Genomic DNA, 19,595 nt, shown 5'->3' on the forward strand with positions numbered 1-19,595 from the left:
GAACTATACTATTAGTGACAGACACTAATGACATATTCCTTAAAAAGCCCTCATGCATCAAGCAATGCTATTCTATCCCTGCATGTGAAAGAGAGATGTGCATAGGACTCTAATAGTTATTAATGAAACCTCTGGAGCTAATATTGTAAATAGATTTTAACAGGTCATAAATCATTTATATGTAAGAAACAAAACGATCTACACTAGTGTGCTGCTTTTTTTAATTTGGAAAAATGTTTTGTAATATCTGATTCAGAGGTATTTTAAATCGGACTGTTCTGAAAAAGCTTTTAACAGAAGTTATTGATAAGCAAGGAGCCTAAGTGAAGGAGAGGCCTCCTTTACCTATTACCTATATTTTATTTTAGCGCAATCCAATCTAAATAGTCCAACAGTTTCCAAAGCAAATTTCAAGGAACTTCCTTTGAAAAGTGACCCAAAATTCCCTTGTTACTTCCCAATTAGCTTTGGTATGAATTAGAGACAAACTCAAAACCAAAAAAATCCATACAGGTGTTTCTTTGGATGCTTTTTCTCCTTTATTATAAATCTTTTTAAATCAGTGAAGCAAATAATATAATTACACCTGGGGGAATCCTGTGTCACTGCATGGGCACAGAATTCATGTCCCCTGAATTTTTTTTTGCTTTCCTACGTAAGAAATGACTTCTTACAGGGAATCTAAGGGAAGCTGCAAGAGAGGATGTGTCCCTCCCTGACAGATTGGCTTGGGCAGCCAGCAGAGCTGTAACTCACTGCATGCGAGACAGAGACTTACTCTCTATTGCAGTATGCTTGGCATAGAGAGGTGAGGCTTTGGGAGCAGAGTCTAGATTGGCACGTGTCTAGATTGGCACAGACGCTTTTCTGCAAAAAAGCCCTGATCGCCATTTTCACGATGAGGGCTCTTTTGCGGAAAACAAATCTCAGCTGTCTACACTGGCCCTTTTGCACAAAAGCTTTGCGCAAAACGGACTTTTGCCTGAACAGGAGCAGCATAGTATTTCCGCAAGAAGCACTGATTTCTTACAGTAGGAAGTCAGTGCTTTTGCGGAAATTCAAGTGACCAGTGTAGACAGCTGGCAAGTTTTTCCGGAAAAGCAGCTAATTTTCCGGAAAAACTGGCCAGTCTAGACACAGCCCTAGAGTCTCCTCATACCTCAGTATGGGTGCACAGGAGACATCACATCATTGTCTGTGTGGGAATGAGCCCCTTGTGTATCTCTGCCAAGCAAGGCAAGGTACATGTGCTAGCTCAGGGCAGGGAATGTAAAATCCCACTAGTGCACAGTGGTTGTATGTGGCAACTTAATTGTGGTGAAGAGGCTGGCGGATGCTCACTCTGTATTGAGTCTACAGATGTAAAAGTATAACCTTAAGCAGTTAACCAATAAGCCCAGGCTTATTGGTTACCATTAACGGTTATACGCAGGCTCCTGCCCTGCTGCTGGAGAGCTGGCTGCCATCCCACACTGCTGGCTCTGTATCCTGGGGAGCATAGCAAGTAGGTGGCAGCCAGTGTGCCAGGGAGTACGCTTAAAAGCTGGCACCTGGCACACCGTGGCTCCCAGGGAGTTGGCTGCCATCCCACACTGCTGAGTGTGTAACTGCTGAGATTTTCAGTGGTTACACAATTACCCTGTTTCTAACATCCCTGAGCCCTGCTTGCAAGGAAAACTGCCTCAATGTACATTTGTGAGCTGCCAAAAATCCTGTCAGGGTGATTGGGATAGGGTGCCCTCTGTGTATGAAGACATCTTCTCCATAGAGGTTAGGCCAGTGCTTAATTTGAGCCGGGGCACAGGCCTGGCACCTCTGGGCTTCCTCTCAGACATGAAAGTGACACAGTTGCTTGAGCCGTGGCACCTCTGTCATCACAAATTTGAAGTGGGCAAGTCCCCCCTCTCCAGTGTGTGTGGGCGGGTGAGGTGCCTCCCCCCCCCCTGGAGTTCACCACCCAGTGTGAATAGCGGGAAGTGCACGCGACCCACCACGGGCGAGCCCCGCCCTCCCCTATGTGGGGAGCAGAGAGGACCCTTTCCCTGTGGGGCGGGGCGAGGAGCCTTTCCTAGGGGGCCAGCCAATCAGTATGGGGGGGATGTGTGTGACCCGCTAGGGGTGAGTCGTTAGCCTGCTGGAGGTGCACACAGAGGGGCTGCGCTCCCACTTTAGGGCAACGCTCCACCGGCGCGCGGGGCTTTGGCTGCCTCGGGTGCAGCGGCCGCACTCAGGCAGAGCCGCCCGCCCTCTGCCCTTTCCCGCTGCCCGTCACAATCATGGCGGCGGGGCGGGGCGAGCGGGACGAGGGCGGTGAAAGAGCCGGCCCTGGGGCGGGAAGAGTGTGTCATGTGACAAGGAGTCAAGATGGCTGCCTTCCCGTGGTAAGGCTGGGGAGGGGCTGGGCTGACTGGGAGGGAGCCGCGCCGGCCGGGCGGGAGGCGGCCGATCTGGACTGGCGGAGGCTGAAGTGCAGTGGGCTGGGCTGAGCCTGGAGTGGGCTCCTGGGGAAGGGTCCCGATCCTCCCCTCTGTGGGGCCAAGCCGGCCAGAGCAGAGCCTGGGCACCTCCCTGCGCCCCAGCTTTAAAGGAAGGCGTGAACGGCGCCTCCCGTCTCTTAGCTGCCCGGTCCTGTCCCCCAAGCCCGTTTCTCAGTCAGTCCGAGAGCAGAGTACACAAGGGCCGTGTCCCTTCTGCCCCCGTGTGCGAAGCTCCCCAGCTTTGGAGGTGCATGCGGTGGAGCCGTTGTACTGGTAGTTCTTCCTTGGTACAGTCTATGCCACTGCCAGCAACCCTGACCGAAGGGGGCTTGTGCGGTAAAACAAATGTCAGTAGGGCCCTAACAAATCCCTGGTCTGGCTTTGTCAAGTCCTTGGTCATAATTTCACAATTTCAGGAACTTAAGCCTGAAATTTCACGATGTTGTAGTTGTGCTGTAAGGGGGTCCCTAACTCAAAAAGGAATTTGCTGGGGAGGGGGTGTAAGGTTATTGTGGAAAGGGTTGTGATGTTGATACCTGTACTTCCTGGCTGCTGCTGGGGGCATATCCCCAAGAGCTGGGAAGCTGGAGGGCAGTGGCTTCTGCCTGGGTGTCTAAATCTGATGGCAGAGCTGCCACCAAGAATAGCACAGAAGTGTAACAGTGGCATAGTACGGTGCTGCCACCTTTCTTCTGAACTGCTGCTGGTGGGGTGCTGCCTTCAGAGCTGGGCACTAAGCTCTGATGCTAGTGCCCCCTGCAAATAATCTTGCAACCCCCTTTTGGGTCAGGAGGCCCAGTTTGAGAAATGGTGGTATCACCTATGAAATCTGGATAGTATAGGGTAAAAGCACACAAACTATCAGACCAGGTTTCATGGACCATGATGTGTTTTTCATGACCATGAATTTGATAGGGTGCTAAATATCAAATACAACACCAATAACTTCTTCCTTGGTTCAGAACTGCTGCTTTGGAATGGGTCTAAAAAGGAAGCCTGAAGCCTAAATGAAATAGCAGAAAGCTATTCAATTGTGACAATGTTTTAGAAAGTTTATAGCTAATTTGGCTTCTTCCATACATGTTTCTTCAAAGACAGACAATACCTCTCTCAAATGTCCCCACAAGAAGACCCTTGGAATTTATGTTCATATCACAAGTCTGCAGCTGAGATTATCTGAGCTTTAAAAAAGACTTATTCTTGAACCTCATAGTAAAATCATTTTTTTTGTAGAAGAGGCAATCGATTCTTATCTGTTTTGATAATATAAGATGGGTGTTACTTAACTGCATTTTTGTGACAAGATAGGATAATCTCTAAGCAGTTGCTGTGGTTTACTCTGTGATTCATGTAAAAGGTATATAAATATTGCATATGCGTTTTCTGTGTTAACCAGCACAATAGGCAGGGTATCAGCATGTTGGCATTTTAACTATTTCCAATTTTTATTGTATGCCTCATGGCAAAATAGAGTTTTGTGGGGGCTTTGATAATGAGGTAGATTTGTGGATGTACAAGTCTTCACAGGAATGTGGTAGGGATGTCCTGTGAACAGACTTTATGCATTGTCTTTAAAAATATGCCAGGACAGTCTAGGATGGTCTGAATTCAGAGGAGAGCTAAATTGATTGTGTTGGATTTTATAAAATTGTTTTTTGAAAAAAGAGGGATGAGGGAAGGAGAAGCCAGATAAAAATTCTATTCCTCTTATAGTTCAATGGATGTCCCTGTTGATTCATGTTAGGATACAAATTCTGCTTCTGTAGTAACGTTTTTTTACTCTAGGAAACTGAATACAGAACTGTAGAAGCTGCAGTACTTAAGAAATAAGTTACACAGTATAGTTAGCAAGCAAGACAATGGCATGATAAAATATTTTTTCTTTTGACAAGATACAAATATGTGCGATAATTATTTTCCTGCTTCATAAAGTGCATGGTTGCTTGCAAATAAACAAATTCCTGTTTTTAAAGGTCTTGTTTTCCTGAAGCTTTTATTACTTTAAATAATATACTGAATGTATTCAGCTTTCAGATGGAGGCACATCTTTTTCAGAAATGAAGGCATAGAATAAGTTACTCATCAGAATGCTATTTGCTTCATAATTTAAGTAGCTTCACAGGATGATTTAAGAATATATATGGCCGTCTTTTAAAATAAAAGAAGCTTGTCACTTGAATGAATTTCATTCCAGGATGAAACTTGCTATTTAGTACTCACCCATATACTTTTAAAATAGTTTAATATCAAAATGATACTTTATAAATATTATTAGTGAAGAAAGAATATCAAGTATTTGGCTTTGGTGAAAAATCTCCACAGGTGCCTTTTAAGATCCATTCTTGAAGTTTTTCTGTTAATACTTCTCTAATGCCCATTAGATTAGGATTTTTATTAGCACTTTAATTAATGATCATTGTTTGGGGATAATAGTTAAAAAATAATTCTTAGATATTAGTAGAACACTTTATTCTGTGAAAATTGCAAGCAAGCTATTTTAAGGAGATACTTATGTTAAAAAGTTATACATTTCTTCTCAAAATATAAACCGTTATGCACATATTCTACAAACATTGGAATGTTTGTAGTAGCTGACTATAACTATTACAAACTTGAATTTTTATTGTTTATTTTACATTCTCATATTAGACAATGAATATATCTTAATTAATATTCAAGTGAAATTGTAAGATAAATTAACCAAGCAGCTGTCTTGGTCATTTAAACAAACTGTAAATATAAGTTTTAAAAAATGTTTACAGATTCAAACAGCTCATTCTATTTGCATGCATACAGAGCAACTGGTAATAGAGTTATTATAATTAGGAGCCAGTAAAGACTGTGGGTTACATATTTTCATACCATTCTAGTTAACCCATGAAGCAAGTGAACAAGGAGCATGAAACTGCAGTAAAGTCAAGAAAATGTTTGTTAATAAGTCTATGTCTACACTGGAAAGGTTTGGCCATGAAAGTGCTATCAACATGCAAAAGTCGCCAAAACTGGAAAAAAGTCTAAACTGTTTTTCTGCCTCCGTTGTTGACATTTCATGGCCACACTATTGGCACCCTGTTGGCAGAAAGAAAAAGCAATGTGGGTAAGCATCAGCACTGTGGAAATGCACAACATAGTGCTATGCATTTTGGGAACATTAAAAATGTTCCCAGCCCTCCCTGGGATTCCACCTTCCTTTCACACCGCTTGAATGACTGTCCATACTGCGAACTCCAACATCTGCTGTGAGAAATCAGATCCCACGTTGTGTTCAATGTGCTTAGGACATCGCGCATGGCAGCAGAACTTACTTATGCAGTTAGTAGCAGAAAATGAAGACTCGTCATTCACATTGTCATCTGCATCCAGGAACAGTGCTGAATTGGTATTGCATTGGGCTGAAACAGATCAGCTGTACGCAGCAGAGTAGGGGTCGGCAACGAACGGCACGCGTGCCATAAGTGGCCATGCTAGCCAATTTTGAGTAGCATGCGGGCCTGGCTGACAGGACTTTGTGGCTGGAGGCTGCCTCCTGTGCTGCAGCTGGAGTTGGGTCACAGTGAGGCTATCCCTGCTGGGGCAGCCTCATTACGGTCCTGGTTCCTACTCCATGGCAGCCACACTGCCTAGCAAACAGAGTTGTGTGGTTCTGGCTGCTCCAGGGGGCAGCTAGGCCACGTAGTGAAGCGGAGCTGCTCTGTGGGCCGGGGCTGCTCTTAGGGTGGCCAGGCCACGTGGTGGAGTGGGGCTGCTTCGGGGTCAGGTAGGCTGCATGGTGGAGTAGGGTGCCCCCAAGCCAGTTGCTGGAGGCAGATTGGAGCCGGACTGGGGTGTGGCGGTTGTGGAGAGGAGGGGAGTTCGCTCTGGGGAGTGGGTGAGGGTGAGTTCTGCCCGAGCTGTGGCTCTGGGGCTGGGTACCGGTGGAGAGAGGGAAAACGTGTGGGAGGTCCCCCTGCCCCAAAGCTGTGTTAGCTCCTGGGCACCTGGCTTCCTGGCAGGAAGGTGAGAGCATGATGGACCCTGCCTCCCTCAGGGCTGGAAACCATGGTGTCAACCCACCCACCTGCCTTGCCCCACCCATTTCCTGAACCTCCCGCAGTCACCCTGTCCCCAGTCTGTGTTGGCAATAGGGATGTTAAATTTTGATTAATTGACGAATCGAATAGTCGATTAAATATGCATGGACTATTTGATAAGTCGATAAGGGGGCCTCTGCCTTTGAAGTGCAGCAACAGCCGGCTGTTGCTGCACTTCAAAGGTGACAGTGCTGTGGGGAGCACAGGGCTAGCAGGGCAGTCCCTCACTGGCCCCGTGTTCTCTGTAGCATTTCAAAGCGGCAGTGCCGCGTGGAGCCTGGGATCAGCTAGGGACTCCCCCACTAATCCCAGGCTCCACGTGGCGCTGCTGCTTTGAAATGCCCAATGCAGTCCAGCTGCTTTGAAATGCCGCATGCAGCTTGGGGACTCCCCAGCTGGCCCAGGGCTGCATGCGGCGCTGCTGCTTTGAATCACCACCTTCTCCCTCTTCCACCACTCGTTGCTGCCTCTTTCTATAGAGACAGCACGGTGCGGGGAACGACTAGTTGACTAGTGTGTTGACTATCTGATGTGCATTTTTTCATCGGATAGTTGACTACTTGACTAGTCATTAACAGTTGGCAATCCATCATTGCCCCCTACAAGAATGGAGCCAGTGCTGGATTCCTGCAGGGACTGTCTGCTGCTAAGGTTTTGTCTGTTACACAGCTTCTAGTTTGTCTAGACTACGCTTTATTTACGAAAGAGGATATGCAAATTCAGTGGGAATTTGCATACCTTCTTTCGATCTCACTTTCGAAAGCAAAAGTAGTCTGGACACGGTTTTTTCAGAACCCTCCCCTTTTTCGAAAAACTGCGTAAACCTCATTTTTTAAGGAAGAGCGATTTTTCGAAAAAGGGTTTTTTCCCTGGAAAAAACGTGTCCAGACTACTTTCACTTTTGAAAGACCCGCTTTCAAAAGTGAGATCGGAAGAAGATATGCATATCCTCTTTCGAAAATAAAACGTAGTTTAGACGTACCCTTAGTGACACCGTGGTGTCAACACAGCCATGTAGCGAAAAGTCAGGCAGTGTAGCTGCTTTTTGTTGACTCTTTTTCCGGACAAAATACTTCCACCTCGAACAAGCAGTCTTCAGGTTGTTGACAGAGCCCTCCTGCCAACAGTGTTGTTCATGCTAGCCCTTGCCCAAGCAAAACAGTTATCTTTCAGAGGAGGGGCGTCTTGTCATTCAGTTGGCAGTGTGCACATAACCTAAGTCTTTAAGGCAACATGCTTGGAGTGTGTTATCTATGTTGTTCTTCAAGTGCAAAACTTTTTCTGTCATGGGGGGAAAAAAGCCTGATTTTTGTCAATGCGCTAACAACTCAGATTAAGAATAAAAACAGTAAAATACAAGTTTGCTGTAAGTTATTTATTTCTCTTAATAAAATATTTTCAGTAAGAATAGAAGGCGTTAGAACAATGAGTTATTTCTTGTTCTTGCATTGCTGGTTATGTTCTTTCTTTCTCTTGTCAGCTGGCCACTGCAACTTTCTTTGTGAATTCTGTGGAACAGCTGGATATTGATTCCCTAAGTAAATTACCCTCTGGGTAAATTATTTGCAATTGCTGATCATTTTGATGTTTTAATTCTATGGTATGGAGGCGAGTGTAACTGCTGTACTTTGAATCCAGAACAGTAACTGACAGCTACCTCTTTTCACAAGCACACTGCACAGAAGTTCTTATTTCTAGTTTAAGAGCAAAGTAGTCAAGTCAGTTTAGAAATTAGCCACCCATGCCAAGAGAAACCTTACATCATACTATTTGATTTACTTTTCATAGTACTATTTTGCATTTAAACCAGGGATATAAATGGTTCACCTTAATGGGTGAGGCTTAACTGGTTCCTATTAACTAGTAAGGGTTAGAGCAGCTCCCCACTGGCCCTGAGCTGGGGTCTGCTTCAGCTCTGCAGGGCCTGCTGGAGCAGCCCCTGGTGGGCTGACCGTTCCCCTCTCCCTGCTGCGGGTTACACTTTGGCTCCCCTCTTCCGCAGTGAATCTTTATACTACAGAGCCCACAGAGCTTGTAACCGTTACGTTACATGGTTACATTTTAAACTAATTTTTAAATCTCTTGTATAAACATGTCTGCACCTATATATGAGTGTGGCACATGTACGTATTTACAGTCTTTCAGATATGTATACAATTATGCACTTTTTTTTACTCTTGCTCTTCAAGGCATGCAAAGTCTAGAAATTACACGTCAGAGTTTGAATTATGCAGACTGGAGGCTGTACTTGTGGAATTTGGGGAATACCATCCTCTGAAACCCATTACAGTAAGTTTCCTTTTGTGCCTTGCACATAACATCACTGTAAAGTGAAAACTAGTATTTCCTGCTGGCAACTAGGGACAGTTCTGAGTTAGAAGAAGAGTTTTGGTTTTAATGTCACTGTAACAGCGTTGTCCTTAGGATTTATGGAGACCTGTGCCGTGCTATTAAACTGGTGCCCCTATGCCTGACAGCAGCTAGGAGGGAAGACAGTGTTTTAGAGATGTGATTTAAAAAAAAAAATCTTTAAAAATAGTTCATTAATGTGTTGCTAAAGCAGATTTTCAACTAAGGTCCTGTAGACTAACACAATAAATTAAAAACTAACAGGATATACCTGGGGTTGGCAAATGCCTATTAAATGGCTTCATTATTACTTGAATGACTCTTTCACAGGTTTGATGTTCTGCTAGTAGGTCTGGCAGACTTTTTCACTTTAAAGTTAACTAGATCATGTCTGGAGGATGCAGAGCCACAGAATAGGGAAAGAAAGAGACAGGTGGGTGGACATTAAGACCCAGTGATGCCCCAAATTTTTGGGTGCCCTATGCAACTCTATATTCCGTGTATGGGTAAGAAAGACTTTTCAGTGGCAGTACCAGTGAAGTACATTTGGGATGCTCCAGCAGCCTGCCTTTCTTTCCATTTCTGTAATACCAGGGGTTTCTGTTTCTGTTTACCCAGTACGGAATATTTATGGCAGAAAACATCTCTTGCTATTCACAACAGCTCAATTCCTGCACAGCTTCTTGGTTATATATAAAATGTTTCATAATGTATAAAAAGATGGGATTAGGACCAACTCATCATATTACCAGTTAACTTGCTGAACTGTTCAATATAAAACATGTTAGTTTTGGGTTAACTTTAAACCAGCTATGGTTTTAAAAACTCTCCATGGAATATTGTAAATATGCCTGGGGCTTTACGTAATAGAAAAGAGGCAAGGCCCCTGCTCCAGAAAGGTTATGGTTTAACTTGGTGACTATGATACATAGGCAACAGTTCAGACTTGGAAAGGTCAGTAGGGAGCTCTGCACAAGAGCAGGAAAGGAGCAATCTTGAAGGATGGATATGAAAGACAAAAGGAAGAGTGTGTAGTAGGTACACAGGAAGTGGGAGGCTGCTTGAAGCTAAAAGAACACAAAAGAAGGGATAAAAAGCGAGAGTAGGAGAAGGAAGCAAAGAACAGATGGGGGGAGGGGAGGTGTACCTCTAAGTACCAGTACTTCAGTTGTGACATTCCTAGCAGAGAGGAAAATTGTGTTGTTTGGCTCTAATAAGTTATTTAAGTGAAAGCAGATCTTTTCATTTTACAGTTGAACTTCTCTTTTAGGTTACTGAATCTAAGACCAAGAAAATGGGGCGGAAGGGAAGTACTTCCTCCACCTCTTCCTCTTCTTCCAGTTCAATGATAGACCCGCTAAGCAGTGTGTTGGATGGTACCGATCCCTTGTCATTGTTTGCAGCAACAGCAGATCCAGTGACTACTGCAGCTACCACGGTAAAGCTCAAGGTCAAATATCTCAAGTAGAGTGAACAAAAGACCAGTATAGATCTGATTCTTTGTGCTGTTGCAAAGCTATTTTAGTACAGAATGCACCATAATCAGAGCATTTCATTTACCTGCTTTATTTTGCTTTAGCAGTTTGGTAACATTTGTGTTTTTTAATATTGTAAATCTATGTAAGGATCACTAACCTAGATCTCGTCGCCTTTCTCAGTTTTCCATGAAGCTGAATGTGTGTTTTGTGTTCCTCCTAGGATAGTACAAGAAAGAAACGTGATAAAGATGACATCTTGGCTGTAGGAAGTGACTTTGAACCATGGTCAAGTAAACGTGGTGAAATCCTTGCTAGATACACGACTACTGAAAAACTCTCCATTGTAAGTGTGCTTCTTAATGACTTTGTGCAAGAACCTTAATAGACTCAAGGTACTATGAGGCTATAGTAATTGACTATTCCTTTTCTTTGTAAACAAATTCAGTTAATTTCATTTGCAGTGTAGTAGAAAACCATCCCAGTAGCTCTAGCTTTTCAAATATTCAGAAAGAAGACTGGCTGATCTTTGACCTATTGTACTTGATTATTTTGAGACAGAGCTGAAAAGTGTGCTAGCCATTTCCAAGAACAAATACAGAGACACGGCTCATGGCACATAATGCTTAAAATCAGACTTTATTCTATATATTAATAGAGGTGTAAATAGCAGTGCTGAAAATAATAAATTAGTCCATGCTTTTTAAAATCATTTGCAAATAATTTAATAGTTTGTAAATACATGCTTTCTAAAATGCTGTTGTTTCTTTGCAGAATTTGTATATGGGTTCTGAAAAAGGTGAGTAGTTTCTCTATATTAAATGTATGGGAGTATTTTAAGGAGAGAACAAATAGCAGACCCCTAGTGCAAATGTGCATTTAAATTAAAGCTTTCTCCAACTATGAGCTAATTCACTGATCTTGCTTATGAGATTTCCACTGGATTTTTGCAAATGCAAGAAAAATAAAATAGATCCTGCTTTGCCTAGTGGCTTCTGGTTGCATTATTATGTGCAACCGAAAGAAACTAGAATTCCTGTAACTTACATTATGGCTTTAAAAAACATCTGGGCAGTTCCTGTTCTTCCAAATCTCTCAGAATTGTTAAATTATTTGGGTATTTGGCTTGTCTTTTATTAATTTTCCCACTTGCTTGCTTGAAGAGAACAGGAGGGGGGAAAAGAAAGAAGTGCTTTGCATAACTTTTCAACAGTTCTCTCTGTCTGCCTGAGAGACGAGCATTGAAGGAGCTGATTCCATTGTTATGTTGGCTGTTCATTATGATGTCAAACTCTTAATTTTTAATGCAGTGTTTAATTTGTATTTTTAGTGGGAAAAGCTGTTAAGAATGTGAGGCTTAGGTAGTAAAGAACCTTCCATATCAAGTACAATCATGCAATGAGTATATATACAGGACTCAAACTTCTTACCAGAAGAACCTGAATAGAAAATCTAGAGCCTGCTTTTTGTTTTGCAAACATCAAAACCTGATTTGGAAATTGCTCTTCTGTATTCAGTATGAATTTTGGGGAGAAAAAGGAGAATGAAATCATTGGCAACATTCATCTTGTACCAGCAGGAATGGAGGTCTTGTTTGAAAATCAAGCTCTCTGTCTCTCATACTAGCAGCCTTAGGTTGTTGAACTGTTACTATGGTCTTGGATGCTGTTAGCTGATTTAAATCGGACTCTTTTCCCCTCAGCCTTTTTCTGAATCTATACTGTAGTTCAAGAATTTTGAAATTTTAAACTCAAAGTTATAATTACCCACAGGAAAAGCTACAACGCCTGGCTCAGCAGTTTCTGAGAAAGTGAGAACAAGACTAGAAGAGCTGGATGACCTTGAAGAGGTGAGCAAACTGTCCAGGGAACATTTTCATTTTAAAAGAAAAAAGATTAACTCTGGGAGAGAGAACTGTTTTCTGACTTACCCCTACAGCCCTAATTTTGCAATCACTTATGCAGCTGATAAAGTTAATGCACTTGAGTAGTCCCATTGAACGTGTGTGTATGTAGAATTAGGACCTCAATTTTTAGCTCATTGAAAAACTAATCACTGGGCTGACATCAGTATCATTTATCTCTTATAGCTGTGGTAGTTAAGCTTCTCATGCCTGGTAGTCTCTACCAACTTCTAATCTTTCTATTCTGTCTTCTGTTGCAGAGACTAATATCTCTCAAGTAAAAGCACTGATCGGTCAGGCACCTAATGTGCACATGTTTAACTACTTGAGTAGTCCGGTAGGGCTACTGATATACTTAAGTACCTTACTGAATAGGTGCAGAAAGTAATTCTCCAATGTTGAGGCAGTGCCTCCATGTCTTGCAGCTAGCTTCAACTTGGATCTCATGAATAATGCAATATTATATTCGTTTTATAAATTCAGCATGAAGTTAGCATGTGTCAAAAAGTAACATCTGCCTAAATATCTGCAGGCTACATTCATTAGTGGAAGAATAAGTGTATTTAAATAATAAATGATGTATTCACTACTGAGACTGAATTGTCTCGCCTCACTCACAAAACATCTGAGGAAGTTGGTCTTTGCCCATGAAAGCTTATGTTCCAACACTTCAGTTAGTCTATAAGGTGCCACAGGACTCCTCTCCACTTTTGCAGATTCAGACTAACACGGTTATTCCTCTAATAATCACAAAACAGTGGTTGCTTCTGCATTTTTCTCTCTCCATCTGTTGGTTTATTTTCTTGGTAGTCATTTCTGATACATACTTTTTAACAGTGGCCTGCTGTAATTCTGACATAATACTTGAGTCTTGCTCTTTATTTTTCACAATTGAGCAGCTGGGAGCTTTGCTCTTACCATGTTTCAGCAATAATTTTTTGCCCTAGGTCTGCACACTATAGACTTTTTTCATAAACAGCCTTACAATATATAATGGGGGTCCAATGAAAAGGAACTGGAGAGTTGGACAAACACTGGCCTGTTGTTGTACTTGGCCGCCACAAAAACTCATACAAAATTTAAAGGACTAAAGAATTTCATTAGAGAATACGGCTTAACAGCATGAAGGTTGATCTGATACTAATGTTTTTTGAGCTCTGCTTTATATTTTTGAAGTGCTTGGTTCATATAAAGGTTCATATACAAATAAGTACTGTCAACTACTTCATATTTATTTAAACTTTCAAAGTGTTTGCCTTTTTAGTAGAAGCTGAATTCTTTCCTCCTGATTTTTCTCTCTGTCCATTTGGCAAACATTGCATAGTAATGTTTCTTGTGTTTGACATGCTTTATTTACCTTTGTTTCTACATCAGCAGGAACATTCCCAGAATTGCTGGGAATATTTATAGGAAGAAATGATCTGTGGGCCTAAACCAAAGCCCTGGATTCAACACCTTGCTTCCCTGGATTTTGGGGAAGTATAGATTTGGCTCTGATTTCTGCAGCTATATTTGTTAGTGGATTCCTGCTGCAAAGCAGTAAGAGGAAGCACTTTGAATGTATTTTGTTACAGCATACTAAAATGATGGGATAAAACACAGTTATTATAGAGGAGGGGGTAATAGCTCAGCCTATTATTAAGACTCCCCAACATTTCCCATAATAACATCCAGTTCTTAGTTGCTTGTAACTCGGCCAAACTTTAACCGTTAATTATGGGTGATGTTTCCTTGGTTTTCTGCTAGGTTTTTGCTAGTTTTCTGTCTCAAGCTGAATTTTGTTGTGGAAAATGTCGGCCAAAACAATTTATCATGAGTTTCTGCCCACTAGAGAGCTCTCCAGAACCTAGAATGGAACCCATGATTCCTAAGGGTATGTCTACACTACCACCCTAGTTCGAACTAGGGTGGTAATGTAGGCAACCGGAGTTGCAAATGAAGCCCGGGATTTGAATTTCCCGGGCTTCATTTGCATATTGCCGGGCGCCGCCATTTTTAAATGTCCGCTAATGCGGACTCCGTGCCGCGCGGCTACACGCGGCACGGACTAGGTAGTTCGGATTAGGCTTCCTATTCCAAACTACCGTTACTCCTCGTGGACTGTGAGTGGGATTGTGCACAATAGGAAGCCTAGTCCACGAGGAGTAACGGTAGTTTGGAATAGGAAGCCTAATCCGAACTACCTAGTCCGTGCCGCGTGTAGCCGCGCGGCACGGAGTCCGCATTAGCGGACATTTAAAAATGGCGGCGCCCGGCAATATGCAAATGAAGCCCGGGAAATTCAAATCCCGGGCTTCATTTGCAACTCCGGTTGCCTACATTACCACCCTAGTTCGAACTAGGGTGGTAGTGTAGACATACCCTAAGTCTCACTCTTCTTTTGTCAACAAATACCTGCAAAACCGTCTAACCGCTGTCCCCTAATGTCCAGCACTGTCATGGTCATAATTAAAACTCTGCTGTTCATGGTCAAAGAGACCAGAAGTTCCCTCCCTCCCTCCCCACAACATATACACGCTTTAAAACTCTGTGAATTTTTGAAGTGCCTTTTCCTGTGTGACCAGCTTGGTGAGCACACCTAGCACTCTATTGTTGTGTGCAACTGCCCAGCGGAACATGCCAGCTACTGCAGGCAAGAGCATGTTTTGAGCATTTAGACAAGCAATACTGGATCTCATGAGGCTGTGTCTGCACAGCTACTGACCAGACATAGAAATGTGAATCTCTGAGCAGATTGCATGAAGAATGCAGAACAAGGGATGTGACAGGGGTCTGAAGCAGCAGCCTGTGAAAGCGAATGAATTGCAGCAGACGTGCCATGGAGGCCATCTGTCGATCTGGTGGCGATCGGAGACGATCTTCAGACCTGCTGATATTACAAAGAGTTGCATGTCATATTTGGTAGAGACCCCAACGCCATGCATACCTCTGCGAGGCCTGAGTCACAGGCCCTGACGAGAACAGCGAGGAGGAGGAACATGCTATTGGAGGGGTCCAGCTATCTCCCAAGCCAGGACCTTTTTGACACCTTTTGAGATTCACACCCTAGTGAATTCTGACAATTGAATGTATGTGAACCTGATGGAGGGGAAAGAACCTCGGGGTAAGTGTGTAATTGTATTTCTCATTACTATGATATACTAATAGTGCTCCCAGTTTAACAAGATACAGCTATTGAATTTTCATTAACTTACGTATGCCAGGAGAGAGAGTGGTACAACAAGGAGAGGTAGAGTTATCTGTTTTTCATTCCCCTAAAGAGTTCTGGTCGGGGGTGGAGGGGGGGCATGTGGAGCAGTTTGTATATGTACTTGGAGATGTTCCTGGAATCCTCCTGACAAAATTTTCATTGAGCTACTCTGCAGTCCTTTTCTGAAGGTTTTTAGGTTTAGCAGTCTTGTTTCTTCCACTCTGGTAAGACACTGTTCTATGGCAGGCAGTGATAATTTTGGCAGGCACCATTTCCGCAAACAGGCTAGCAATATATGGGTCTGGGTTGCATAAGGACTGCAGCAGCAGCTATGGCCTCTGTGCCTTTGTCACCATCAAGAGTGAGAGAGCAACTTAAATCACCACCACTTGTGGAAAATGGTGCTGGTATTCAGTGTTTTTTGCCATATATTCATAGTTTCATGCACCTGAGCAATTCTTTCCTCATTTCCCTTGTCCCTGTCAGGCCAAACTCATCATGGTTGGTGCTGTGAGTGGGATTGTGCACAAGTACTCCAAAGCAAAAGTGTCTATAACATGTCTTGTTTAAAACTTTAGGGGAACATGAGCAGGGAGTTCTGAATCTTAACTTTCAGTTTCCATTGTGACTATATTGACAAAAGCACATCTGTCTGTTTTATGTCTAACTGCTGCAGTTGTGGCCTTCAGGGATTCCCCTTCCACACCCATGGAATGCCTGCACTGGGCAAGGAGGAGAAAGAAAAGAACTTTGGATGACTTGCTCATTAAGATCCTGCAAGCCATTGCTGCATCAGACCCTAAGCAAAGGATCTGGAGGGTGAATATTGCAGACTGTATGGAGAAGGAAAAAGTGGACAGGAGAAAGGTGCAGGAAAAAGGGCGGAAGCTGTATCAGGGCATAATGGGACTTTTTTTGGCAGCAAACACAAGTGCTGAAGTCTCTTGTGGAGCTATAGATTACACAGTTGTGGGCTTGCCTTTTTTTGCAATCCAGAAATAACTCTATTACAGCATTTCCCTACAGCTTCTGTCCCAGCATTCTATGTAGCATCAGGAGTTACCTCCCTACCATTGCTTCTTCATTCGGGTAAGATTATAGACAGCCACAACTATGTACACTGACCTAAAAGGTATAGTTGATGTATGTGTAGGTAAAATGGACATGAATGTACTTTCCTCTTCTTAAGCTCTGTTCCATAAATTTATTAAAGTTTGAGTATTTTTCCGTTTAATTTGCACCAAATATTTTGCAGTGTTTTTGTTGTGCAATAAAATCATGTTTAAAAAATAATTCATCTTGATTAATTCTGAACATATGCTGCAGGATGTCAGTGGTACTGAAAGCACCCACTTACTGTTGTTGCACAGTGTGTGACACAACTCATTGGATCACTTAAAAAAAACCCACACCAGTGTAATAATGTGCAACATTGACACAGTTGTATCCATAGATGTACACCAAATACCACATACCTAATAGGCCCCAAAACATCACCATCAGGGAAAATACAGTTTACAGCAACATATTACTGTGGATCATTGGTGAAGTGCTCTTTCAAAGCCTCCCTTAGCTGTATAGTTTTTCATTGAGCTTCTCTAATAGCCTTTGGCTGTGTCTACACTACAGGGCTTAACTCAAAATAAGCTACGCATATTGAGCTACCTCAATTGCATATCTTATTTTGAAATAGGGAGCATCTACACAGTGCTTAATTCAAAACAGAGCACTCTTCCTCCGACTTCCCTTATTCCTCGTACAATGAGGGGTTACAGGAGTTGGAGTAAAAAGTCTTCCAGCTTGACAGTAGTTTGACACTATTTCAAAATAACTGCCTGCTGTGTAGATGCTGACTAAGTTATTTCAGAATAGCACTAGTTATTTTGGAATCGCATTACAGTGTAGACATACCCTTTGTATCTATTTGCTCAAACTCAGCAGACTGCTGATTCGCTCTGCCCTTTATTCCGCTAGCAAGTTTTCTCCCTTGCTTCACAGATGTTATATAGGAGATAGCAGGCAGCTATAACACTGGGATTTTTTTTTTTAAACTGAGACCATGCTGTGAATTAACATCAATATCCCTTCAGTCTACCAAAAGCACATTCTCCTGTCATTCTGCACCTGTTGATTCCTTTGGTGCTTTGAATTGACCAATGTATGGTTTTGTGTGCTGGGTAGTAAAGAGTAGGCTGGTAATGTGCCAGTTTGGAAAGAAATTCCCTTCATGTAACTTTCTGAATAGCTGTGGGTTCTTAAAGATGTGAGCGTCGTGCACCTTGTCTGACTAGCCAACACTGATCTTGGTGAAGCTCCTCCGTGATCCTCCAGCAGTTGCATAATCACTGAATATTAGCCATTTCAGAAGATGTACTCGGTGGCAAGGTGGTCTAATGCCAGAGTAGGTATAGAACTGCTGTCTATCACCCCTTGCAGTTGAGGAACCCTACTGCTGCAGATCCATTCATCATGTCCTGCACGTTTCCAAGAATCGCAGTCCTGTATAGCAGGAGACAGTTGATGGCCCTGCACTCTTGCATTACAATGGCCCACACACTTAATTACCCTGCTCCAAAATGATTTCCCATGGACTGGTAGCAATCTGACATTGCAATTTACCAGAGTGCTATTGCCCTTCACTTCTCCAGTGTCAGTGCAGCTCTGATTTTGGTGTTCCTGCCCTGGAGAACTGGGATGAGCTGGACACACTGATCTGGGAATGCTCCTCTGCTCATCTGAAAGATCTGCAACCACTGCTCGTCACCCTAAGCCTGCATTATAGTGAAGTCCCACCAGTCAGGGCTAGTTTCTTGGGCCCAGATTTGGTACTCTGCTGCCTACAGCTGCTCCATGAATGCCACCAGCAACCTGGATTTGGTCCTTGCTTTGTTCCACAGCAGCCTGTCCTCCAAAATGTCATGTCCTTGCTGATTTGGTTCTTTTTCCAGCTCTTCAGATATTTCCAGCTCTTCAGATATGTAAGAGTAGCACATCCTGTGCTTGCCATACTCATGACAGTAGGCCACATCTTTACAGGCACCATGTTTATCAGAATTAGCAGAGCATAAGAAGGGCTGTGTGGGTTTGTGGGATTTTTTTTTTTTTTAAAGCATGAAAATGTTGGGAAGTATGTGACATTATAGAATGGGGAAAGTTGCATGCTGAGAAGTTGACCCCTTCCTCCCAGTCACCTCTACATAACTTGTTTCTGCTCTGTTGTCTCAAAACTTCTTAAGAGACGTACATTGGCTTAAGGATGTTAAATATTGATTAATTTACTAGTCGAGTAGTCAATGGAATTTCCATCGACTAGTCAATAGGCACTTCCACATTCCTCCTTTGAAATGTACAAGAGCCCCAGCGGGCTCCATATGGCACTGCTGCTTTGAAATGTCCCATGGAACTGGAGTTCCCAGCTGATCCCGGGCTCTGTGGGGCATTTCAAAGCAGCAACACCACATGAAACCCAGGCTCTGTGGCACTGCCACTATGAAGTACCCTTTCTTTCCCTCCTTTGCTGCCTCTATCTGATAGAGGCAGCAAGCAGGGGGAGAGAGGAGGGGAGAAGCAACTAGGCTACTTGAGCGGTGAGGAGTCCTGTGGCACATGCATCTGACGAAGTGGGTCTTTGCCCACAAAAGCTTATGCTCCAACACTTCGGTTAGTCTATAAGGTGCCACAGGACTCCTTGCTGCTTTTGCAGATTCAGACTAACAGGGCTACCCCTCTGATACTCGGCCACTTGATTATCCCATAAGCATCTGATAGTCCTTAACATCCTTACATTGGATGGTGATGAGTTGCACACTGGGATACCTATCCCTGGTGCACTGTACTCTGTGTTGATACAAGCACTCCGGGGCATATGTGCAGTGTTGATGCAAGGAGCCAAGTAGGTATAGGCACAAGCAATCTACCAACTGCAACAGCAATATGCTGACGTAACATGCATTGGCAAAAGTTTGTAAAGTAGACAGCACGATAACTCAGTGGCAGAGCCTGTGCAGTGGATCTGAAGAAGGGGTGGGAAACTCAGGCCTGGGTGCCAGCTGCAGACCCTAGCTTGCCTGAATTTGGCCCCTGGGGCTCAGCCCCACACCACTACCACCACCACTCCACAGCACACAAAAT

General features: G+C 43.3%; 1 protein-coding gene across 1 annotated transcript in view; it reads left to right on the forward strand.

The window, feature by feature from the left end:
- Positions 1–2,119: 2,119 nt before the first annotated feature.
- Positions 2,120–19,595, forward strand: part of VPS35L (VPS35 endosomal protein sorting factor like) — a 144,944-nt gene continuing 127,468 nt past the window's right edge. The window contains exons 1-6 of the mRNA XM_006123143.4: positions 2,120–2,381; positions 8,737–8,836; positions 10,167–10,334; positions 10,595–10,717; positions 11,146–11,170; positions 12,144–12,220. Coding sequence (XP_006123205.2) covers positions 2,365–2,381; positions 8,737–8,836; positions 10,167–10,334; positions 10,595–10,717; positions 11,146–11,170; positions 12,144–12,220 — 510 coding nt within the window. The 5' untranslated portion in view covers positions 2,120–2,364. The remainder of the gene's footprint in view (positions 2,382–8,736; positions 8,837–10,166; positions 10,335–10,594; positions 10,718–11,145; positions 11,171–12,143; positions 12,221–19,595) is intronic.

This window comes from Pelodiscus sinensis, chromosome 16 (assembly GCF_049634645.1).
Source record: "Pelodiscus sinensis isolate JC-2024 chromosome 16, ASM4963464v1, whole genome shotgun sequence".
Classification (NCBI taxonomy): Eukaryota; Metazoa; Chordata; order Testudines; family Trionychidae; genus Pelodiscus; species Pelodiscus sinensis.